Below are 26,255 nucleotides of genomic sequence, written 5' to 3' on the forward strand. Positions count from 1 at the left end.
AAAAAATGTCACGTATGTTATTCTTTAACAACAAATGACCAAAATAAAAATAAAAGTGATGTAATTATATTTAAAAATAATTGAATAACTAAAACGGAATAAAAATGACAATTAAGATATTAAAAATGTAATTTACCTTCAATTTATATAGGGTGCGATGATTAGTATTGAACATTAAAGAATTATTAAAAAAATAAAAGAATTTAAAAATTCTTTATTCAATTGAACTAATTTTTATATTTTTAAGTTGAATTATTGTATTGTTTAAAAATATAATGTCTTATCTGGGATGGAATATAATATATAATACCAATTAAAATGATATATTTATTATCATACATAAATTTAATAATTTTTATAATATATTATATATTAGAGTTCTAATCTATTTTTTATTTTTTTTGCATTGACATGATATTTTTAGTTAATATTAAAATTTAAATTTGATTTCAGACAATGTTCTTTCTTGTCTTTAAAAAGAAATTGTTACCTTGAATCCTTGGATTCTTCTGTTTCTCAAGAAACCCCCATTTCTAAGATTTCTTCAAGTTATCAGCTCAGTTACTGGCTTAAAGCTTCATAGTTTGTAGTTTATATTTCGATTTTTTTCATTTTTTTTCGAAGTTGTTCATATGACAATTTTGAAAAAGAAAATGTTACCAGACACACATTCGAATCCGAGTAACGTGTCGTACATTTTAATTCGAAAATAACATAACATGTACCATCTTTTTAAAAGAACTGGATTGTTTTTGTTGACTGCAGTGAAGAGCATAAAGAGAGATCCAGCATCAAAACCGGGAAAAAAGTATGGTTCAACATGAATGTTCAAATGTATGATCCAGTTTCGGATGAAATTCACCGCACATCGATTTTGGCACAGAGAAGAAAGTGAAACTAATTATAGATTCATGACTTGTAGAGACTACGATGATTATCGTTTACCAGGGCCGGACTAGGACGTTGGAGACCCTGTGCAAATTCTTAAAAAGAGACCCTTAAATCTCAATTTTTTTAAAGATTCGACCCTAAGTTCTGTGGTTTTGGGCTCAAAAATTTTACCATTGATCCATAATACTTTGTTTTTTTATTGTAACAATAGTAATAAATCTAATTTTTTGGGGCCTTGCCGGGGCCCTGTTCCGTCGCACATGTTGATCATGCCTAGCCCCCCTCTGATTGGTACAATCTAATGCTGCAAAGCTCCGATAGCCATGTCCTGGAAGCCATTATTTTGCATGTCCCTGCATATATCCGTCACAGTGATATGATCAAGTACTGCAATGCTCTGATATCTATCATTGATCCAAATTGGATTGTAACCGAAATTTCCGATCAAATATGCAGAGCTCTGATGTCTATTAATGATCAAAACCGGATCGTAACAGAATTCCGGTGTATGTAACAACCAATTCATGCAGCAAATTTGTGATAAAGATGCTCAATAATGAAAGTCTTATGTTCTAAAAAAGACAATCAGAATATGCATAATTTATAAACTCTGCAACTTTGAATAATTCTAGCAACTGCAAGAACATTTTGTTATCAGTTCAGAAATTTTCGGTACTCGAGTTTGTGTAACTTAGAATTACACAATATCTCGGATCCCTTTGCAGTTTTAAAGGAACATATCCGTATCTGACTCGACCTAACAGTATCCGAGTGGAAAAGCATAAGTTGTAAACAAGATTCAAGTGTCGACAATGGAAGCTGTCTCTTAAACGTTGTTCAACTCGTATAATATCAACATACAAGAAAAAGAGAAAAAAATGAAAAGATATTAATGATTGGTGAATACCGAATACACATCACGCAAGGAAGTTAACCATCGTCTTTATCTGCTCCCACGAATTCTCATCTGTTGACGGCGCCGCGAAACACCCAAACCACCTCTGGGGAACACTCCAGTTGGATGAACTGCAAAAATGTGAGAAGCCTGCCTTGAGTCAGCTTCGGAACATTTAACCTATCCTTCCAAAAGCTAGTTGAAACCAGAGCTGTCTGGTAGCAAGATATCAAAATCAAAGTTGAAAAACGAGCTCCCGTCGCTTTTCTAGCAAGACATATCCGATATCTACATTATTATACAAATGCAGGAATCCTCGTCATTGACATCATCAGAATCGCTCACATCACTGCAGGCACAGATAGAACATTAGGATGAGAGAGATATGATCGTGAATCAAAGAAAAAAGACTATCAACTAATTCTATTGTAGTTCGACTGTATCGGGAATGCATGAAACCTAGTTATATCCACTGAACAATATATGCATGAATTCTGCAGGATTGTTCGTACATCGGTTTTCGGGCATACAATAAATACTAATTCTTACGAAGATCCAGAATACACCCATATTTTGATCTAAAAAATATTACATCATATACTGTACAATAGAATCCAACTCAAGTAATTCATAGTTAATACGCCAAGACTATTCAAATCATGTAATTAGAAACGATAGTCCATTGTACTTAAAAGCAAAGCTCTTGATGTTTTAATTGAAGAATCAAGAACAGAAAACTAATCTATCAGCAGCTCGATCTGCATTCTCTAATCTATGACTGGTAGCACTACGATGTATTCAGATAGCCGGTTGGCAATGCATTATAAGGAGTAGATCACAAGCCAGAGAAACAGAACATAAAGCACAACCCCCTCAGAATTCAACATGTTATTTTTCAGATACTGTCTCCATAGCTAACGTGAACGGAACTTTTGAAGAAATGCGCAAAACAAATCCCAATGGTTGAAGTATCCAAAGACATGCTGTGAAGACCCGTTTGGCACCATAACATAAAGTTGCTAACTAAACTTTACCAGTTATAATCAAATTGGAAAAGGAAAAAACAAATGAAAATTTGACATAAACCGATAATTAGTATAACAAATGTCGCCTAAGCAAACCTCCTAAACCGACTATCGTTTAAGAGAATCCACCTCTACAATCATAGATTCAACTTATCATAAAAAAGAGGGAATACATTGCATTGCCTTAAAGGTGAAGCTATATGCAATATAAAGTTGTAAATTTTGTACCCACAACATACCATGTATAAGGACAAACTAAAAGACAAGGATTTTCAGATACAAACAAACGTATATGAAATTTCTAGTGTACAAACATACCTAAAATGATAAAGAACTATGTTCAGAAACTTCATCAAATGCATAATTGGGAATAAATTTCAAACAAAAAGATCACTCGTGACAAAACATAGCCAAAAGTATCAAAACTCTCAAACATTCAACAGAAATACACTGCCATGTTGGAAGATAAAGTCCAAAATGAACCAATTACCTTGGTTCAAATTCCATGATCTCCACAAGTTTGTTTCCATTTCTATCATTCCATTGGACTTTTCGCCTCGTCTTATCCGATTTGCTTGATACAACCGTTTCTTTTAGGTACCAACAAAGCATTTGACTCACTGTAATCTTCTCCATCAGTATGATCTTCAGTTTCTGCAGAATCTATGGCACATAAGCTGTTTTTTATTTCCTTAACATCCTTCGCATCATTCGGATAGCATCCATTGACAATTCTACTAAAATATAAAGCCCCTTAGGTCAACTAGGTGAAAAAGAACAAGACTTTCATACTCAAATCTGAAAAGAGAAGAAGAAAAAAAAAGGGATCTCTGGGATAGATTGTGATTTTCGAAAAAACCCCAGCTACCCAGAAAGCAAAAGGAGATGAATGATCAAACCCTAACCTCAAATTCAGAATTTATTTTTATTCTGGGTTTTTCAATATGTGGAAAGTCGAATCCTTCAATCTGATAAATCCGATAAGAAAGTCAACCCTTTGTTTTTGACACCATAAAGAAAACCATGAAATGCAAATCCAAGCAAAAGGAGATGAATGATCAAACCCTAACCTCAAATTCAAGAATTTTTTTATTCTGGGTTTTCAATATGTGGAAAGTCGAATCCTTCAATCTGATAAATCCCGATAAGAAAGTCAACCCTTTGTTTTTGACACCATAATGAAAACCATGAAATGCAAATCCAATTTCCAAGTGTAGACACCCGTTTTTGACCGAGTTTTATATTTCTATTATTATAATTTATTTATTATTATTAATAATTTCTTTATTTTATTTTTTGTAGGAACCCATGTTCAAACCTACTACTCCACCACTACCCACTACCCAAAAATAAGGGAACCTCTATTGCTATCTCCACCATTTCAATACCCCCCACAACGTCCATAATCTGACCACTCACCTCTCCATAATTATTGGCCCCATGTTCACCACTTTCATCACTTTTAAAAGGCCTACTCCTAAATAATTAAGGGGGAGGTTATTTTTAGAGGAAAAAAAGATGACAGCTTTCCCTTCATTTATTTATCTCGAAAAAAGACATGAGCCCGCAATAATATGGGTGAAAAAAAAACAGGTGAAAGATAGCGCTGTGTCATGGACAATCCACGGTTCTTCAGACTAGTCAATATTTCCATTTTCTCTCGTTGTTTCTCTTCAGATTTTGTAGAAGCTTTTAAACAGGGGGCGCTTCAAACTTTACCATCTATCTCGCCATAGTAACTTGCACTGCTTGGAATCCTTTACCAAGCGTAGGCTCTAAAAGGTCGCCTTTCGATCAAATTACCGAGAAGAATACTAGCGCTTGTCTTATCATGCTAGCAAGCGGCGGAGCTCCATCAACCCAAGTCAACACCGCTCTTCTAGCACCGGAACCCACGAAGAAACTGAACTGCAAATGCAGCGTTTGCAATAAAGCGTTTAACTCTACCAGCTTTGGGGGACCATAAAGCCAGCCACCGTAAGCTTTCGGTAAGCAACGACGACCAAGCATTCGACAATGGAGAATCACCGCCGATTTCGCGTATAGGGAAAGAGGGAAGCCGTGTTTTTACTTCAAGTCTTATAGGGAATATGGGCGTTTGAAGCTGCGATTCGTGCAGCCAAATGATGAAGTTTTGGAAGATGAAATTCGGGTTGTGAAAGCAAAGAAGGTTCATCAGGATTTGATTGGGGAAAATATTGGGGTTCAGAAGTAATATTGAAACTTCTATTTTGGTCCCTTCTATATGCCTATTTATTTATTTATTTATTCCTCACGGTTTCTAATTAATTTTCTATTTTATCCTATTATTTTTTTCCCTTATTCATTTATTTATTCATTTAGTCTAAACTAACATTTTTTTTATATATTATTTTCTCTTATTTTACTATTTTCTAGTATCTTTCTTTTTTACTAACTCTTAGGGGGGCTCCTCTTCTCTATGGTAGCTTTCTGCTTTGCTTCCGTGCATTAAATATGGGTGAAAAAAAACAAGGTGAAAGATAGCGCTGTGTCATGGACAATCCACGGTTCTTCAGACTAGTCAATATTTTCCATTTTCTCTCGTTGTTTTCTCTTCAGATTTGTAGAAGCTTTTAAACAGGGGGCAGCTTCAAACTTTACCATCTATCTCGCCATAGTAACTTGCACTGCTTGGAATCCTTTACCAAGCGTAAGGGCTCTAAAAGGTCGCCTTTCGATCAAATTACCACTGAGGAAGAATACTTAGCGCTTTGTCTTATCATGCTAGCAAGCGGCGGAGCTTCCATCAACCCAAGTCAACACCGCTCTCTTCTAGCACCGGAACCCACGAAGAAACTGAACTGCAAATGCAGCGTTTGCAATAAAGCGTTTAACTCTTACCAGGCTTTGGGTGGACATAAAGCCAGCCACCGTAAGCTTTCGGTAAGCAACGACGACCAAGCATTCGACAATGGAGAATCTGTACGGTCAAAGGGAAATGGCGGAGGAGGAGGATTTCCACCGCCGATTTCGCGTATAGGGAAAGAGGGAAGCCGTGTTTTTACTTCAAGTCTTATAGGGAATATGGGCGTTTGAAGCTGCGATTCGTGCAGCCAAATGATGAAGTTTTGGAAGATGAAATTCGGGTTGTGAAAGCAAAGAAGGTTCATCAGGATTTGATTGGGGAAAATATTGGGGTTCAGAAGTAAGATTTGTGAAACTTCTATTTTTGTCCCTTCTATATGCCTATTTTATTTATTTATTTATTTCCTCACGGTTTCTAATTAATTTTTCTATTTTATCCTATTATTTTTTCCCTTATTCATTTATTTATTCATTTAGTCTAAACTAACATTTTTTTTATATATTATTTTCTCTTATTTTACTATTTTCTAGTATCTTTCTTTTTTACTAACTCTTATTTAACTTTGTCATCAATTTTTATCATTATTATACTAATATTTTTCCTTCGTATTTATTTCACCATCTAACATTTTCGACTCTTTTATAAGAATTTCAACCAATCAAAGGTAAATAATTTGAATCGAGTTTTTTTTTAATTTAAATTTAAATTAAAATTTTTATTTTCGCAACTAAGACAACCGACAAATTAATTGGTACCGAAAGGGCGGTTCAAGGGTGCTAATCCTTCCTTGACCGTAACCGACTCCCGAGCCCGACACGTTTCTGGTACAACGCAGATCAGGTAAGATGGTGTCCGACCCACCTAAATTTGTTTTAAAGTGGTCGGTGGCGACTCCTAACCCAATTAATCTAAGTCGAAGCCCAATTTCGGGGCCCAACCGAAAGACGGATCCGACACCAAGAAGGAAACTAGAAAAAGGCTTGAAACTTGAGGAATAATTTCAAAACAGGCCAAAAATTCTCAATCAGCAAAGATTTTTATTTTCCTGGGAAAGTGAAGGAAAATGTAAGCAAGGAACAAGCTTTTGACCTGCGATGAAATACAAGAGACGGTACTAACAAAAAAAAAACACTGAAATGAAATGATAAATTGTATCCATAAAATATCGGGAAAATTAAAAAAGGATAAATCTTTGAAATCATCTCTAAAATAAAAATCAATTAGGTAAGCATTTTCTATTGGGTGAGTTGTCAACGGCGGAGGATAAATCGATGAAACTTGGAACATAAAAGTGAGTAGGGATGGCAAACGGACGGGTCTGGTGCGGATACTCCCTCCCTATTCTCATACCAACCTAATATTTTTTAATTTATCATCCGCCCATCACTCATGATGGGTACAAATTTTCAAATTCACACCCGCCCACGCAGGTACATTCTCAAATCTATCCTCACACCCACTACCCACTAGCGACGTACCCGTCTAGACCCGCCTGACAGCAAACTTAAGTTATACATAAGCAACAAACATAAAAAAAATATGTCCATTAAGAAACATAATAAAATAATCCAAGGATTATTTAAGTTAAGTGTTAATATAGATCTTAAAATACATAAAATATCATAATAAAGGACATAATTAAAGTCTAGAAACATAAATGACAAACACATAATGTTTTTGTTCTTTGGCACAACATTCTAAAATTTCAGACAATATTTGTGACATATAATACTCTAGTATTATAATCATCATTCTCTATTTTCTCCAACTAAGAGCGCTCCAATTTAAATTTACTACTACCTACATATATAAAAGAAAGTAAAACTAATATAAGTTAGTAACTAAACTTTAATAAGATAATTAAGCACAATTTGACAATTAATATAAACTAAATAATAATATTACCTTTAATATCGACCCAAAGCCAATTTTGAGCATACATTAATGCTTCAATCGTCTCCGGAAATAGTCGACTACGATAAGGATCAATTACTCTTCCACCTATACTGAATGCAGATTTTGATGGGACAATAGAGACATGAATGCCCAAAATATAATTTGCTATTTGTTGGAGAGTTGGATAAATTACATGTTATATCTTATACAATATTAGAATTTATAAATTATTCTCTAAAATTACACCTAAATTCATAATGATCCAAAATTTAATGGATATTTAGCTGGGCGGGCGGATGTGGGGCGGGCGGATGAGGGGCGGGCGGATGCGGGGCGGGTAATGTCTCAAACCCATTACCCGCCCACCATCCTCGACGGGTACCACTTTCTAAATCCACACCCGCCCACTAGCAGCTAAAATTATACCCATCCCCGCCTCAATTGGAGCGGATGCGGTGCGAAATCCACGAAACTGTACCCGTTTGCCATCCCTAAAAGTGAGATCTAAATGTGTTTATATTGTGTTTTGATTTGTACAAATATCATCTTTTAAGATAAGATAGAATATTGTATGAATTTATCGAAAATTTTAACAATTTAATCTATTTTTAATTTCAAATTATGATTTTTTATATGAAATGATTTTGATAACGAAAATAGTTATTTTTTAATTTTTTTCACATAAAAATAATAATTAAAATTGGAAAATTTTATTATAATTTATAAGAACTGAACTGAAATGCTAATAAATTGTATAATTAATCTTACAATTAAGATAACTCAAACAAAAATTAATTTAAAAATAAAAATATGTGATTTATGTAAAACAGGCTAAGATATATTTAGGTCCTCAACATTTGTTAATTGTGTCAACAAAAATAATTAAGTTTTAATTAAGTATAATTTGTTTCATTATATATTTGATTAAGTATTTATATTCAATTGGTACGTGGATGCTCTGTGTATTTAATAAACACAAAAATAATATAATAAATATTAAAAAAATTATCATGATAATGAAAATATTATAAACACAAAAATAATATAATGAATATTAAAAAAAAATTATCATTAAAATATTACATATAAACAAATATACTTATTTAAAAAAATAAATGTAGTTAATTTTATTAAGATAGAAAAATATTTAAAATTATAATTAATATTTACGATGGAATTGTAAACTAACATATAATTATGATATTCTCTTATAACAATTAAGATAAAAAATTAATTATTTAAGATCGTATAATGACCATACATAGAAAAGTTGAAAAACTCGAATAAAAGATAGATACAAATAGATTTGACTGTTACGACAAACGAATCACAACATGGGATTAATCTATTAGAAGACTGTCAACAAATGTAAATCATAACTAACCAAGATAAGAAAACTAATTACGAACACAAATTGCGTATCCAAGTCCAATTCAGTGGTCATAAACATAAAAAAAACATCATGATAACAAAATAAAAGTCATATTTATCAATCACGACGATGTCAAATTTAATCTTGAGAATAATGTACGACAAAACGATCGAAAAAAAATTAAAAACATGTCAAAATATAAAATGTCATAAATACAAAAAAATCATACCACTAAGATACTTATTAAAAGAAAAAATAAAAATATGGACGTTTTTCCCGAAATATTACCGGTGATCGATATATTTATCGATCTAACACGGTCATATTATATTTCTCGATCTAACACCCGTAGCAGTAAAACGTGCCTCCTGACCCGCGTTATATGCTGATTTGGCGTCACGTGGGGTATAGCGCTCCCCCTGCACCGTGCTATACGTTGACTGGGTTACACGTGGATATAGCGCGCCCCCTGCTCCGCGCTATACCTATTTATCTAACACGTGGGGTATAGCGCGGTGCAAGGGGCGCACTATAGCTTTAATTACCCGGCCGTTCATACCCCACCCTTCCCTATAAATACCTCATCCTCAATTACTTTCATCACACCAAATTCTCTCAAATACTCTCTCGTTTAATGTATATTTTATAATATTTTTAATATTATGTATTTAATTTATTTAAGTATTTTACTTTATTTAATATTTTGCTAATATAAATTTTTTGCAGATATATAATGGAAGGCGGTCTACTTCGCTTAGATGGAAATCATATATCTCGACACTTTGATGATACGGTAACATTTTAACGTTTTAATTTAATTTAAATTATTAGTATAATTTGTTGATTTATTTAATGCATGATTATTATATTAAGAATTAATTTTTGTAATTATTTATTTTTAGGAGAATGACCGTATATTAGATCCTTTTATTAGGAATATTAAGTTAGTGATACCTAGCCGTGTCTTTCCGTATTTAGTAAAGGCTGGATTTGGTTACATAGGTAGATATCAAGGTCATTGTAAGATAGAACCAGACCTTATTTATGCCTTAGTAGAGTGGTGGAGGTCGGAGACCCACACATTTCATCTTCCGTGCGGAGAGTGCACGATCACGCTTGAGGATGTTTCTATGCACCTGGGATAGCTTTCGGTTCTTGGACTACTTTGTGCCGGAAAAATCTAGGACGTGTCCCGGAAAGTTTTATCGGATGTAGGATACCGTTAAATTGGTTAGATGTCAATTTTCGGGAGTTGAGTGCATACGCCTCTGAGGATGAGGTTAAGATGTATGCATGGGCATGCATATTGCAATTGATATGAGGGTTGCTGATGCTGGACAAATCGCGCAACCTAGTTCACTGCATGTGGTTGCGACATCTTAGCGACTTTCGTCTCACTGGATCATTCAGTTGGAGCTCGGTAGTTTTGGCTTTGCTGTACAGGGAGATGTGTGGAGCCATTGACTACAGGCGTAATGCTATCGGCGGATGTCTCCTACTGCTACAGTCTTGGGCATGGTATCGATTGCCTTTTTTATGTCCCGTTGTGAAGAATCCATTCGTATTTCCACTACTTCTGAGGTAATTATAAAACTGGTTTTGTATATAATAATTTTACAACGTATAATAAATTTTCCTTGTATAGGTGGTCTACTGATAGAAAAAATCATCAGGAGCTACCTGATGATTTAGAAAAAATTAGGGTGCTAATCGATCAAAAGGCTGGCACACAGGTATGAATTTTAATGTTTAAAAATCGATTTTAGATTATAGTTATATAATTAGAATATTATTTTGATAAAAATTATATATTATTTATTTTAGTTTGAATGGGTGCCATATTCTACTGATGATGTGAGGGCGGTGATCCCACCTGAGTTGAGGGGTCCATAAGATGTTTGGATGGCGATGGTCCCTCTGATCTGTTATGCGACCGTCGAGTGACACTCCACTGATCGCGTGCTCCGACAGTTTGGTTGTTTTCAACCAATTCCGGATGCACCGCATAATATGGACGAGTTGCATAGCTTAGATAGACGCGACAAGACAGATACAGATTGGCTGGTGAGGTATCATGAGTGGGTTGTGTTGTGGGAGGATCAACATCGGCGCCTTCCCTATAGAGAGCCCATTTTTCTTGACCTCTTGAGTGTTGTTGAAGGTTATTATGAGTGGTTCAACAGTAACGGGAAACCGTTTCTGCTTCCCGAGGATGCACGAGGGCAGACATTTCCACGACGTCGACAGAGACGTGATCTGACACAGTACCATCATCCCCCGACACAGTTTCCATAGTCACCGAGATAAGGAATATCCACAAATTCTGGCACGTACATTGCACCATAATCAGCTTCATACATGTGTGTAGGAGGGTCAGTTTGTGCCACATTTCCTGGAACTTCATCATCATCGGAGTTGAATTGCGGTGATTCTGAGTGAATGAATAGTCCAGTCTCAGCACCATCCGCACCAGGTTCACGAAGCGGTTCTTCTAGTGGAGATGATGGTTCCTCCATGCTCTCCACATTTAGGTCGAATAGCATACTACTTGCACGCCTTCCCCTTGAACTGGAAGGCATATCGGCATTGAGATCAAAAAATCTCGCAGTCGAATGCCTCCCCCTGGAGCTTGAAGCCATCGTGTCAAATGGAAACTGCACAGATGGTTGCGTCGATGGCATCTCCATATGGTCAAAGAAATTTGCAGATGAATGTCTTCCCCTTAAACTGGACGCGGTGTTGGCATACGGATTGTTCGTGGACCCACCTCGATACATATCGTAAGGAGTTACGGATGAATGTATCCCCATTATGGCATTAAAATCATTACACATTACTGTAGTCAGGCTGTCAACTTGATCAACTTGTTCAGCAAGCCCATAGTGGGAGCTTAATGATTAACCCCGAACAGCACACACTTGAACAAAATGTGCATACATCTCAATAGCGGCGTCTGAATAATTACTTTGAGCTTCAACCATCATTTCAACATCATCATTGTTCGAAAGTTTGAACGTTGTATAAGTTAATGTCAACAATGATGTTGGAAATTTGTACTGCAACGACGACATTCTTTTACTACTTCCAACATGAATCTTCCTCGAAATCTTCGTTTTCAGCTCCTCAAGATTTATGTTTATCTTGAATGATATTTTAACACGCTCATTTGATACGAAAACAACGCCAGTTTCATCTTCTCGAATTTCACCATCATAATAAACAATAGCTGAAAGTCACGCCATTCTTTGAGTTTAAAAGTACGACAGTATTATATCTGCAAAAAAAAAATAACTGAAACAAACCTAATTAAATAAATTATATATGAACGAAAATATAACACAATAAATTTTTACACATCAACGTAAATAATTTAAATAATATAATTTTATATTATTACTTGCACCGTAAAACTATTTCGACGTATACTCTCGCTTTTTAATTTTACAAACATAAAAATTAATTGAAAATAATTAGTATAATATTTTTTCAAATAATCATAATAAATAATGAGTATAATAACAAAATTTATAATAAAATTATCTTATAACGAAAAATCGCACGAACTTCTAAACTAAATATGAGAAGATTGCCAAAATTATTGACTCGTTGACAGAATTATTGTAATAATTTATAAGTTGAGAGGAGAGATGTGAGGAACATAACCGGAAGAGAAGGGTATATATAGTCATACAAGGCGCGGTACCTGCACCGCGGTATATGTAATTATAGTATAGTGCGGATCAGGGTCCGCGTTAAATATAATTGTCTAGATACACAGATATAGCGCGGTTCAGGGGGTGCGCTATACCCCACGTGTAACCTAGTTAGCGTATAGCGCAGTGCAGGGGGCACATTATACCCCACGTGACGTCAAATCAGCGTATAGCGTGAGTCAGGGAGCACGCTTTACTGCTACGGGTGTTAAATCAAAAAATATAATATGACAGTTGTTAGATCGATAAATATACCGATCACCGGTGATATTTCGGAAAAACACCAAAAATATGAGATAAAAAAATATAAAAAATACTGACAACGACAACAATACTAAGACTAGGGTTGTCCTCTACCAACCAAAAGATGAGGAAAAAAAAGAACAAGTGGCGGGTTAGAAAAAAAAGGAACAAGTGGCGGGTTAGAAAAAAAGGACGGCGCGCTAGGGTTTATTTATTTATGGCAGATAATAAATCTATATCGATAAAAGTACTTTTAACAAGTGATTATTAATGTAATGGTAAACTAAATTATGTAAATTTATTGATCTTATATTTAATTGTCAAATGATATTTTTTAGTTTTATTTAAAGATTATATAAAATATAAAATATTTTATAATAATTATATATATATATATGATTATTTATATATTTATATTATTTATGTTTATTTTTTCTATATTTAATAAACAAATATACGTGCGAGTGTTGAAGCTAGCGTTGACTGGGCATGTGTACGTCTGGAAAGAAAGGAACAATAGGTTGTTTGGAGGCAAGGCTAGATTGATGGACGATATGCTGGAGGACATTCGAGATACCATCCGGATTCGTTTGGTTGGTTGGTCCTTCGGCAGATTGGACTCAAGGAATGCAACCCTTTATGTAAGTTGGGGAATATAGTGAGCATTGGTGTATCTTGCTTTTTGTTTTCTATAGACTTTGTATAGCTAGAGATTATCTGTTGTTAATGTATTAAACTGGGTTTTTAGCCGGCTTCTGTTTTTTTTTGGATAATAAAATGGATATCCAAAAAATAAACAAATATAATTAATCAATTTAATGAACATAAATTTTAAAGAATAATAATCTTGAAAGAAGTGAAACAAAATAAGATTTATTCAATGTATTATACGTTAACTTATAAATATGTTATCTGATAACTATCGTCATAGAAATAATATAAATATGCCAAAATCTATATAAAAGAGGGTAAATTTAACATTCATAAATTATAGTAGTAAATTTCTCAATATGTAGAACATAAAAATAAGCCGCTCTCCTATCCCCTCCCCCTTTTCTTTTCTTTTTTCTTCGAGGGTATATATTTTTTATAGATCATATCAATTTTTTCTTTGATTTTGTTTAAATAAATCGATTTTAATATTGGTTGTCAACCGTTGATTATCTTCTCTTTTAGTTTTTTTTTTTAAATATAAGAATAATTATACCTTTGTGAAACATTTATCGCTACATTTATAGCATGTTTTTCGCTGTCTTTGTGGCACATTTTTTTATCGTGAATAGTTTCCCTACTACGAACCCTCAGGTTGAATTTAGACACGATTTTGTGATCGTAGATAGTTTCTCATGAAACTCGACTCTAATTTGTGATTCTCAATAGTCTTTCAATAATTTTATCTCTCGTGGTTCGTTTATCAATATAATTAAATTTAATTGTACTTATTTTTTGTTCAAGTATTTTGATTGGATTTTTAACCTTTTCCATGTATGTCTTTTTATGATCTAAAGTGACTAGTTTTAATGTTATAAGAAAATGTCCAAATTATGTATTTAATTTACAATAATAGTTGTATACTCTTATTGTAATCTTGAATATTCTTTTAATAAGATTAGCAACTTCTATTAAAAAAATTATAGTAGTAAATTTTTCAATATGTAGAACATAAAAAATCTCTTTAACATAAAATGTTGATCTTGGATGGTATTAAATTTAAAAAAAACAACAACTCACATTCAAAATATTTCAATCGTCTGAATTTGAGTTCAGAAATTAGAAAACAACAAAGATGTTCAAACATTGTATCGGCCTTTCGCCGATCTTTCCTTTCTCGAGTCATCCTACAACAAATAATGCAACCGGTCACAATAAGAGAATATGCATTTGAAGTCGCAATTGAATAACACTTACATGGAAGCTATAAGTAATTTTATCGTTGACATCGATTATCTCCTTCCACTTCCTACCTATGCCCATCTAGAAAACAGGGTTCCAATTAACATCAACACATGCAATTCAGAAAAAGCATGGCATAATCGACAATTGGCTACCGAATTGTAATTCTGCAAATAATACATTACGTCCTATGCTGCTCAGACTGAATATGAATGTCGTATATGAACATATCCGATATAGGCATGCCAAATTCTTTAGCACAAAAGCTGTGACTGATTAAATGAGTATTTTTTTTCAGCAATGCATCAGCAAACAGAGGTAGAGTTAAACATGTCATTGTCGTGCTCATAAACATGAGCATAAATTTCATATGCATAAACCTAGAAGCAATATTTTGCAGCGATCAATCACTGAAGTTCTAAGTAGAACTTAGAAAAGTTTATGAGCATAAATATTCCCAACACATTTCAAAACCATTGATACTTGATACTTGGACGGTCTCACAATATTCCTATACCTGAGCAGCCTCGTTTGTTGATTTCTTGGTCCACAATGCAAGTTTGTTCTGCCTTTGACGTACACTAGCCACTACGCCACAAATCTCATCCGACTCATCAAATTGTTCCCCGATCAATGCCATCAACTGAAAAACAAAAGACAACGAGTGAACCAAAATCCCAATGCATGATTCACATCGCGGTAGCATTAGTCAGGCAAAAAGCACATACAGTTTCAAGCCACATAGTCTCAAGATTAGCCTTTCCATTGCTAATCACAGTCCACTTTCCACCATTAGCGCATTCGGGATCTTCCCATTTGGGTTCAACTCCAGCCTTGAACAAGTGGAAATCAGCATTTCCTGGGGGCAACTTGCTGGGCTTGAATATTTGATCATACAAACTGAAACATGAAAAAAGTATTTTCCAAACTCAAAATTCAACAATAAAAAAATAACAAAAACCAACTCAAGTTCCCTCGGAGCGAACCGGGAGAGATACCGATAAACTGAATCACAGAAAAAAATGGACAAGTTCAACAATATCTCACAAACATGAACAAAACATAGAAAAATAACTAAAACATGAATATGATGCGATATCCAATGATATGGTACAAATTCATCTCTCTCAAAACATACAAAATATATATAACAAAAGACATTATAGTATCAAAATTTATATAAATACAAACATGATGAATTTCACATCGAATGCTGCTAATAGCTAAGAATTCAGATACAATTATGACCTATAAATTTTCCATTTTAAACACAAAAACAAAATACCCTTTCTTTTTCAAAAGAAAACAAATCTCGAATAAATCAATAATTAATAAATTCAGATCAAACCAACCCATAAATCGAACAAGTCCTAATAAAAAAAACAGCTGAAAATCAACATATTTTTAAAATATAGATAGAAAGGAGAGATGGGTATTCGATAAAAGTACCACCAAAATTCTTCTACGGTGTCGAAGGTGTAAACTTTGCGTAAAGCAGAACCCCAAGCGGCACCTTGCTTAGGCTTTGATAGGTTATCGAACCAAAAGGTCCATTTTCTCTCAAGTTTATGCGGTTGTTTCTCTGCTCCAACCTCCTCCGGTACGGCGTTAACTTCCGCCGCCGCGCTTGCCATGCGTTTTTCTCTCCCCCTCTCTCTTCGTTTACTTTATTTAAGCTTCGTGAGGGTGGGCAAAAGGGAAGAAAAAAAAGAAGAGAGGAATTTCGGTTTTGAATCTTCTATTGTAGGTTTGGGTTTTGAACTGATTAACGGGCTTTTGTCCTTTATCCATAATTAAAAGGCTGATGAAAAAATAGATTGAAATCATAGAAAACATAATCATGTCATGTCGGTTTAGTCCATTTTCTTATTAATTTATAATGATTATAAAGTAATATATGTTTAGATAAGAATTATTTGACAATAAAGATAAAATTATTTATTCGTATAAAGATGATAATTTGGATTGTAACTATAATATTTTATCACAGATTTTGAGTAAACAAATAGATATTTTTGAAAATATAATTTGAATATATATTTATGTAGGCTTTACACATTTAAATTTAATTTAAAACTGTAAAATAAATAATATATTTATTTGTAAGAGAATTTAGATTAAAGTAATACAACTTTTTAGTTAATTAGTATTCGGATTTATGGTATAACGTTTGCAAATGGAGTTCGGTTTTGCCTTAAAATAAACTAACTCGAAATTAGATCAGAGTTAAAATTTTGCGAGTTATCAGTTTTTTTAAAACATACCCAATTATTCATCTTTTATTTATTCTATTTTTCATGTTTTTTTCTAATATTGTATTTATATTATTAATTAATGTACATGCCTTCAATTTAAAATATTTATATTTGTGCTCAAGGTTCATACTAGTTTAATTTTAATCGTTTAAATATCTCTTATAATAAATACATTTTGAAGAAAAAAACTTATTTGTAATTTTTTAATTTAATACCATTAGGTTGTTTATTTTATTGAATTAAAATAAAATTTCTTTTATTTCATGTCGTACTTTTATTTATCTCGAATTATCTTATATTGTATATAATTTATCATAATTAATCATTTAATGATATATTATAAGAAAATATTAAAACAATAACTATTCAATATAAAAATAAATTTATTATAATTAATGGCAAAACTCAGCATAAAGTAAATTCAATTTCAAACCCAAAATCAAATATAAAAAGTAATCCAAAAGGAATTACGAAAAATAAAAAAACTATAGATATTACAAAGAATAATCAGATCCAAAGACAACAAAATCTTTTACAACTTCGATTCCTAAACAATAGCATTGGCTGCACTTGCAATCCTTGGCCATAGATCAGCACACTCCTTTCCAATTGGACCAGTTATGGCAGAACCTAAAATTACCAAGAACAAGATGTCAATTGTAATATCTAAATATAAGTCGGACACGAATGCCGAACATGAATATTTCGAGAAAAATGAACATAATAATTAAATTTTTGGACACCCGACCTTTCATTTCTCCTTTTGGGTTCACAATGACACCAGCATTGTCTGCAAATAAAACAAGATTTATGTTTATGAACATCAAAAACGAAACGAGCAATCAAAGGAAAAGCTCTAACGTGAACATTGATGACATGTAGAGCCCAAATGGAGCACATGCAGTCTTCAAAAACTTAATGCATCTGCAACGATGGACACATTCGGTTTTCCAGACTTGTAACAGTATAGACTATTGGACATTGGAGTAGATACCTGACTTATATCTGGTGATATAAACTTGCTTTCACTAATTAACAAGACTAAAATGTGTTCTAAACAAATGTAGGGACCAAATGGAGCACATGCAAGCTTCAAAACTTAACGCATCTGCAACGATGGACACAATCAATTTTCCAGACTTGTAACTGTATCAACCATTGAACATTGAAGAAGATACATGACTTATGCCTGGTAAATTTTTAGAAGCATTTTATTCCAAATGTCCCAACCTGGACAGGGATGATAACAATGGTTACCACCTGGTATTGGGTTAAGGTTGGCAAATCAATTTAGCTGGTTATGGGAGGTATGGAAAAAGCCTGAAAAAAAATCTCCACACTACATCACCAGCATCAAAACCATAATAGATTATAAAACAAGGCCGAATTAGAACAAACATATCAAATCACAAAAAAAGGAAGATATCAAATAAGAGGAATCCCTCTTCATAAAATAATCAACCATTTGTGTTCATTCCACCGCTCACAGAATGCAGGTTAATGTACATATCATGACACCTCTTAACAAACCCTGTTTTCAAAGTAAATTCTCCACACAACAGATCCAGCATAAAACCAAAGAAAATGGTTACAATAATCTATAAAACACAAGGCAGAACACAATAAAATGTATCGAATTGAGAAAAATGAGATCCCAAATGAGAGGAACCTCACTCGATAAATTATTCGACCATTTGTGTTCATTTTGCTGGTATCAGGAAGTATCAAATCATAGTAGGTGCAGGTTAATACACTTATCATGACACCGCTTAACCAGAAAAGCCATTATTCTTTAAAGAACCTCAACACACATAAAAGAGCAAAGAAAACTTAAACATCCAAAATTCCATAGTACAAAACAAAAACCAATAATCCAGTGAGAGCAACAAGAGAGATTTGTACCTTCAAAGTACATGTAAACACCATCCTTTCGGCGCCAGGCCTTGCGCTGCCTCACAATAACAGCGGGCAAGACCTTCTTCCTGAGATCGGGCTTCCCTTTCTTGACGGTGGCCATGACCATATCTCCGACACAAGCAGAGGGTAAGCGGTTAAGACGGCCTTTTATTCCCTTAACTGAGATGATATAAAGGTTCTTAGCACCAGTGTTATCGGCACAGTTCACTGTGGCTGCCACCGGCAAACCCAGTGACATTCTAAACTTGTTTCCAGCTGAACCTCCCCGCCCTAATCACAAAAAAAAAAACCAAATTTTCAGCAATAAAAATCCATAAAATAAACAAAACAAACAACTGAAAACAAGCGGAACATTAAAATAAATCATACAACGGATTCAAGAGAGAGATGGATACTGACCTCGCTTCGACATTTTTACGGCTGAAGCGAGACCTATTGCAAAAGGTAGGGTTTTTTTAGCATTATATAGACAGCGAATTAGGGTTTTTCCTTCAGGTTGTTCCCTTTGATTTGATAGTTGGAGGCGCTGATGATTTCTCCCCCTACAATTGGGCCTTGGCCCAACATTTCAGTTTAAAATTTTTAAAATTAAAAAATTAATTTGATATTGATCAAATTTAACTCTAAACTTAAATTTTAATAAATTATGTCCGATCAATTTTTTTATTTTTAACTTTATATAGTATATTAAAGTTTGAATTGATATTTTATTAATATTGTTGTAACATATAAGAGTGAGCTCAAATATTTAAGCATATAATAATATCATTCTATTTATAGGTTTATAGACTAGATATTGTATTGAATTTTTATTTATTTATTTGGTTCGAATATTACATTAATGTATTTGATCTAAATGAAATCATCAAATTGGTAGTGCAACTTTTTACGTAATTTTTTTTTTGAAAACAAGACAATGTATTTAAATGTTAATCACGTCAAGAATAATACCGTTGAATATACATTATGGAATATCGTCAACAAACCAAAGAAGACTGATCCTCGATAGAGTTCATTAAGCTATATTGTGGACAACTCGATCAGTCTCATGATTGACATAATGCACCTTAAAATGCGAGTCACCGTTCATGACTGCAAATCTTACGTACTGTCATGGCATGGTGAGAAGGTGACAACTAACATACACTTCGGACCGCGATCTTGCTACCTCGACGGCTTTACGATTTTCGGTCGGAAATCCGGACTTTGCGCATGGATGTATGCCACTGCAATTGAGAAAGACTGCAGGGCTGAGAGTGATGATTGAAAATGAATGAAATACAGACCATCATGAACATTGGCTATCCTCAACGTCGGAGAACCGTTCTTCGAGCCCTGAAGTTTTTCGAAGTCGAGGCAATGGTTACCACAATGATTACTTGGGTTGTATTATCTGTTGTTCGATATTTTCTAACATTGCAATTGAGGTTAAATCATGGTGACAATACCTGAACGAAAAAATAGAATAGCCTGCACGCATCGAATGTATCCGTTGAAGGCAAACTTGGTTCTTTATTTGATCTGGATTTAAGTACAGTCAACGGACAGCCCAAATCCCAGCCGGCACAGTCGCAATGTCCACCGGATCTCCATCTGTCGATAAGACTAGAGGGGCCACCATTTCTCATTCTTGGACCACCATGAATACCTGCAGGAACTAGAATATCCATACTTGTCGAGCAATCACCGGTATTCAGAGAACAAGCACATGGAACGGCGGCGCCCACGGTTTCAACATGTTGCTTAACACCCGTTTTCCGGAGAAACTTTAAGCCCCAACCCCCGACATCAGGCAGAGGATTTTTAGGCAAATGGTTCCTCACAACAATAGCAGCCAATTCAAGATTCGGTGGAAGTTCCTCCTCTGAGTGATTCTTCATATCGAGTGAATCGGAATTGTTGACTGTATCTTGGCATGGATCCCAAGAAGAATCCTCCATTATGGAAGCAGATGACCTCGTTCTTGGATTGGACGAATGACTGCTCCTGAATGCTTCCACCACCTTTTTCTGTAGACCAATATTCTTCTTGTGGTTATGGCTCGAAGTTTGAATCTCCGGATTCGAAGTTCCAATACCACTAAACAAGACAAACTCCGTCTCCTTGATTTTAGAACCTTGGGGACAGATCGAGAACGAACTCAATACCTTCATCTTACCGACAAGGTTCGACTCATTGTCACTAATCCCATGTTCCTTGTGACTACCCTTGCTTGAATGGAACGAGTACATACAGTCCGGACCATTACCCCGAGCTGATCCTTCCTTCCACATATTGGCTACATATACCTCCCTCTGATTATCCAAGGAGAAAACGAAATACGGTTTCCCACCCTTCCATGTGCATTGAAGCATTCCCCGAGAAATTGTTGAAGTAGAAGAAACGGACTGATCAGAATATGTTGAGTTAGTACTCAACTTGGAACTGAGCCTTTTATGTACAGTCTTGGATCTGTATTTACGATTTTCAGACACTGGTGTTTCACTTCCTAGCTTATGCGAGGAAAATTTACTGAAACCACCAGGAGAGCTCATGAAGTCATGACTTATCCTTCTTTTAACATTATTCGAACTTTGATCGACATTGAATGGACCAAATTTCTGTAACAATGGGCTCTTCAATATATTTGCCATACTCCGACTATCCCTTTTTGAACCTACGACCCATTGTTCCACAGGATGGATGACTACTCCAGCGGTCCCAACTGCCGGTGGACTGTCGAAAACAAAACTTCCAAATTCACAAGCATCTTCATCCCCTATTTTAGCTGAATTCAATGCACCGGATAAAATGTCCATTTTTACTGAGCTCAAGTTCACAGATATGTCACAATGAGCTGCTTTCGCCGCGTTGATACGAATCAATTCCAGGCAACATCGAAGGTATTTCTCATCTAGAGTAACCACATGCCTCGGAACCATATTGCCTAAGCTAAAAATACTCGGAAGGAACGAATCCTTTATAAGACTTTTTCCAGCTTGTAATCGTTTACCAACATTTACTATTAGAGCATGCTGTGGAGTTGCCCTTCTAGCCAGCTTTTTCGATTTTAATTCGGAATAATCAGTTCCATTCTCTCCCAATATATCCCTTTTTTCTCCCAAGTTCTGCAGTGACTCATCTTTACCCTCATCGTCTTTCCGACCATTACCAAATTCATCATCCATCTCCGGTCTCGGATCAAGTATATAGTGCCTAATGATGGGCAGGCCTCGTTACCATTTTCTGCCTCGAAAACTATATAACCCACAATTCGAACTCCAGAAGAAATCTGTAGAATAAGATGAAGAATTACATCACGATATAATCAAAGCAAAAGAAGCAAATACAAAAGGAAACAATGCAACAAAGCTATAACTCAAGTGCCAAAGAAAATCCAATGAAAACATCCGGAAAAATTGACAAAAAGGGAAGGGAATGATCTCTAGACACTGAAAAAGATACAAAGAAAGTATACATGTATACATATACATACATACTTACATACACATACATATATAAGGAAAACATACATTCTGAAACCTTCCAATCATCCCAGGAAAGCTAGCAGCCATTAAAGATCTTGAACAATGTATGTATGTATGTACGCATGCATATATGTATGCATGACATCCAAAGTAAGTGATTCCCCTGCATAACCAGACTCTTAGATTCTCATTGTCCTAATCAAGATAGCAAACTAAGTATTCTAGACTAGAAAGATACAAAGAAAAGTATATATGTTACACACACAAACATATACACATACATACATACATAAGGAAAACATACATTCTGAAACCTTCCAAGCATCCCAGGAAAGTTAATAGCCATTAAAGATATTGAACAATGTATGTATGTATGTATGACATGACATCCAAAGTAGGTGATTCCCCTTCATAACCAGACAACTAGCTTCCCATTTTCCTAGTTAGGACAGTAAAACAAGTATACTATAAGGGGGGGGGGGAACAGCTAATTCAGCCAAAATTACCTAAAATCTCTAAGGGAGAAAAGATCAAATTTTTTAAGAACAAAATGAGAGATTTTAATAAGTGAAAGTTATCAACAAGAACATATGCTTCCCCTTGTCCTTTTTTACATTTATGCTCATGGTGTCTATAAATGACATAAAAACAAAGCGAAATTTAAACTAAAAGTAATTAATTAATTAACAATCATAATCAATATTTATTATACTTTCTTTTCGATGTCTGCGAACCATAATTATGGCCTACAATCAAATTTAAAAAGTTTGATTACATCAACATCAAGATCATGAGCAAATCGCAAACATACAACATAAAATAGCATTTAAACTAGAAATAAATACTTTCAGAACTATCCAAATAGTATAAAAATGGGGGTTTTGAAATTCAAAAGAAAATGAAACAGTTAAGCAGAAAGGGGAAAAACTCAACGTTTAGCACAAAGCTGGGAATCAATGGCTATCAAAATCAAAGTTAGAATAAAGAAGAAAGTTGCAAACTTTTATGCATAGAATAAGTAAAAAGCTGAACTTTTTTTGTTTCTCTTACCTCAAAGAAATGGATCCAAGAAACAAAGATCAACTACTCCAATCCAGAAGAGCTTAATCACCCATTAATCCCTGAGCTTAAAAGCTTCAACTTGCATACAGAAAAGGGGACAGCTTTACAGTTTGATAGAAAGAGAAAAAAGTAAGAAGGCAAACAATACAAGCTTCCAAGCACTGTATATATATATTTGTGTTTGTGTGTATAAATATATATATTGACTTTGTTAATAGTAAAAGTTGGTAAGTTGTAAACTGTTTTAAGGCACTAATCAAGGTTTCATCTTTTTGCTTAAGAAAGATATAAAAATGGTGGGATTATAAGAAAAGGGAGAGGAAGGCAGGATATGAACAGAAATCCACTAAGGCCAAAATAGAGTCACTTACATCAACTGAAATGGACTTTCTTGTTTTAATTTTAATTTTAGGGTAAATTACATGCTTACTAGTTAAACTTTACTTTCTCTCATATATCACTCACCGTACTTTCAATTTTTTTTTCAATTTGCTCACTAAACTTTGGACATTGAACTTTTTGGGTCACTCGACCGTTTACTCAGTAACGGGGTGCTGACGTGGCTAATTTTAATAATAAAACATATAACATGTTTACTCACTGAACTTTACTCTCTCTCCTATTTCACTCACTGTACTTTTAATTTTTTCAATTTTAATTTAACGATCGTAAAAGTTAAATGTATAAAGTTTAGTGAACAAATTGAAAAAATCGAAAGTACGGTGAGTGAAATAAGATAGAGTAAAGTTTAATGAGTAAACGTGTAATTTACCCTTAATTTTATTTGGAACTTTAATTTTTTTTAAATTAAAATGTCTAATAATTCATGTGAAGGAGAGAGAAAGAGAGGCAAAGGAATAGTCTTGGTTTTGAAAAAAAATTGAGTCATGGCAGTGATCAAATCAAAGTTCATTCAGGATGGTACAATATTCTTTATGTATCAAGATTTTTAAATATAATTAATTTTTGGTAAAAAATTCTCTTTAGGTCCCTTTTAATTTTAAAATTAAGCAAGTTAGTCCCTAATTAAAAAGAGAGTAGTTAAATCCTTATCAATTTCAAAAGTTAACCTTTAAAGACCATTAATATTTTCCAAAGTTTACATATTTATGAGTAATATAATCATAACTTTAAGCCTTAATATTTGAACATTATTTCAATTTAGTCATGATTTTAAAAAAGTTAGCACATACATTTTATGTAAAGGTTGAGGGTTAAATTTGTTAGAATTGAGATCAAGATTACATAACGTACATATGTTCCTGATTAAATTTATTGAATTTTTTAAAATTAAGATTAAAATGAGATAATGTGTAAATGGTAAAAGTTAAATATATTATTATGTCAACCAGAAATTATATAAGATTTGCAGAAAATATTAACAAAATGGTTCATTGTCCTTAATTCACTTATTAACCGGCGCTAAATTGTTATTTTCTCAAAAGGACTAAATTATTTAATTTTAAAATTAAAAATAGTTCATAACATATTTAACCCATAGTTCTACCGATTAATTTTTTGAATTATGTTTAAGACTTCAAGTAGAATATATGCTGCTGCATCTTTTGCATGTTGATCTTCTTATTGTACCGTTTATAAGCTCTTTTAAGTTTATTTTATTTCATTTGTTGAACCCTAATTTGTTTGATTTTATTTTATTAACTTATTTTTTATCCACTATAACCGATTTTAGTGGAATATTCCAAAACATTGTCTCATTAGTCCCTTTGTCCTCCATTATTAAAATTAAAAAAAATTAATTTAATAATCATTATGTAGATAAAAATATGATTTATATATTTTAAAAAATTAGACAATATACATATTATAAAATATTAGAACTAATCTTGTTTGGATTATTTTTGAATAAACATGTAATCATATGATCTATTTAAAAGTTTTGGTTGCCAAGAAGTATGGAGTTCGAGCATCTGTATTTACAGAGGATGTGCTCATTGTCAATGACGAAAAAAAATTATAAACATATATTATTTTGTAATCATCATAAATTATTCAAAAAAATTATAGATTCAAACATGATTAGATATATATTACATTTTAATTTAATATTTTAAATAATTTGAATATTAAATTAAAAATAAATTTAAAATCAGATGTTGTCAATTTCATATTTAATTAATTCTTTTTTCATTTGAATTTATCCATTATAAATTTGTAAGTGGTTGATGGTCTCAATGCCGAAGTATAGCGTGAGTCCAAGTAGTGGGTCATGCTATATGAATTTTGTGTATAAAAAAGGTTGTTAGCTCCACTAATGGGACATTAGGTGCCATGTGACATGGACAACTGAAATCAAATTTCTCCTTCTAATGTTTTTAAACAAACAAATTTCATTATTTCATTTGGCCCAACTCCTTGACTTTTTATCTTTAGCTACCACACAATGAATGTTTCAAGATTTGAGTCGGATTTATTTTTATAATAAATTAAAAAAAAATTAAACACAACTACTTGGTTTTTAAAATAATATTAGAATGTAAGATATATATGCATTTTAAAGAATTTATTTAATGATCATAGATGAAAAAAATATTATACAAATAGTGTTTTACTGTTGTCATATAATTTTTTAATGAAAATAGGAGTTGTTATTTTTTTAAAATGAGAAAATATTTAAAACTATAATGAAGGTTTATAATCATATCAACTATGATAAGTTAAACATATAATTATGTTATATTCCTATAACCATTAACATGATAAACTAGTCACTTGATATCATAAAGGATTATACAAGGGAAAGATTAAAAACTCATTCAAAAACTCAAACAGAATATA

At 33.4% G+C, this 26,255-nt stretch overlaps 3 protein-coding genes across 4 annotated transcripts; all 3 read right to left on the reverse strand.

The window, feature by feature from the left end:
- Positions 1 to 265: 265 nt before the first annotated feature.
- On the reverse strand, positions 266 to 19,452 carry LOC120218315 (60S ribosomal protein L23-like). Of its 2 annotated transcripts, XM_039215300.1 has the most exons (6): positions 19,327 to 19,452; positions 18,913 to 19,197; positions 17,759 to 17,800; positions 17,547 to 17,640; positions 2,618 to 2,639; positions 266 to 277 (listed from the first exon to the last, which is right to left on the reverse strand). In XM_039215300.1, the coding sequence occupies exons 1-4, from the start codon at positions 19,337 to 19,339 to the stop codon at positions 17,558 to 17,560; spliced, it is 423 nt and encodes a 140-aa protein (XP_039071231.1). In that variant the 5' UTR covers positions 19,340 to 19,452; the 3' UTR covers positions 266 to 277; positions 2,618 to 2,639; positions 17,547 to 17,557. The 2 variants fall into 2 exon arrangements, with proteins under 2 accessions (XP_039071231.1, XP_039071230.1); XM_039215299.1 differs by lacking the exons at positions 266 to 277; positions 2,618 to 2,639 and having other exon boundaries at positions 17,478 to 17,640.
- On the reverse strand, positions 14,567 to 16,465 carry LOC120218313 (eukaryotic translation initiation factor-like). The gene is made up of 5 exons (XM_039215298.1): positions 16,205 to 16,465; positions 15,484 to 15,655; positions 15,273 to 15,398; positions 14,771 to 14,836; positions 14,567 to 14,700 (listed from the first exon to the last, which is right to left on the reverse strand). The coding sequence occupies exons 1-5, from the start codon at positions 16,387 to 16,389 to the stop codon at positions 14,653 to 14,655; spliced, it is 597 nt and encodes a 198-aa protein (XP_039071229.1). The 5' UTR covers positions 16,390 to 16,465; the 3' UTR covers positions 14,567 to 14,652.
- A 555-nt stretch (positions 19,453 to 20,007) lies between the features above and the next one.
- LOC120218316 lies at positions 20,008 to 23,628 on the reverse strand. Its single transcript, XM_039215301.1, has 3 exons — positions 23,445 to 23,628; positions 20,376 to 22,198; positions 20,008 to 20,262 (listed from the first exon to the last, which is right to left on the reverse strand). Exons 2-3 carry the CDS (start codon positions 22,092 to 22,094, stop codon positions 20,092 to 20,094), a joined length of 1,890 nt encoding a protein of 629 aa, XP_039071232.1. The 5' UTR covers positions 22,095 to 22,198; positions 23,445 to 23,628; the 3' UTR covers positions 20,008 to 20,091.
- Positions 23,629 to 26,255: the final 2,627 nt, after the last annotated feature.

Source organism: Hibiscus syriacus, unplaced genomic scaffold (genome assembly GCF_006381635.1).
Source record: "Hibiscus syriacus cultivar Baekdansim isolate YM2019G1 unplaced genomic scaffold, ASM638163v2 tig00110195_pilon, whole genome shotgun sequence".
Taxonomy (NCBI): Eukaryota; Viridiplantae; Streptophyta; class Magnoliopsida; order Malvales; family Malvaceae; genus Hibiscus; species Hibiscus syriacus.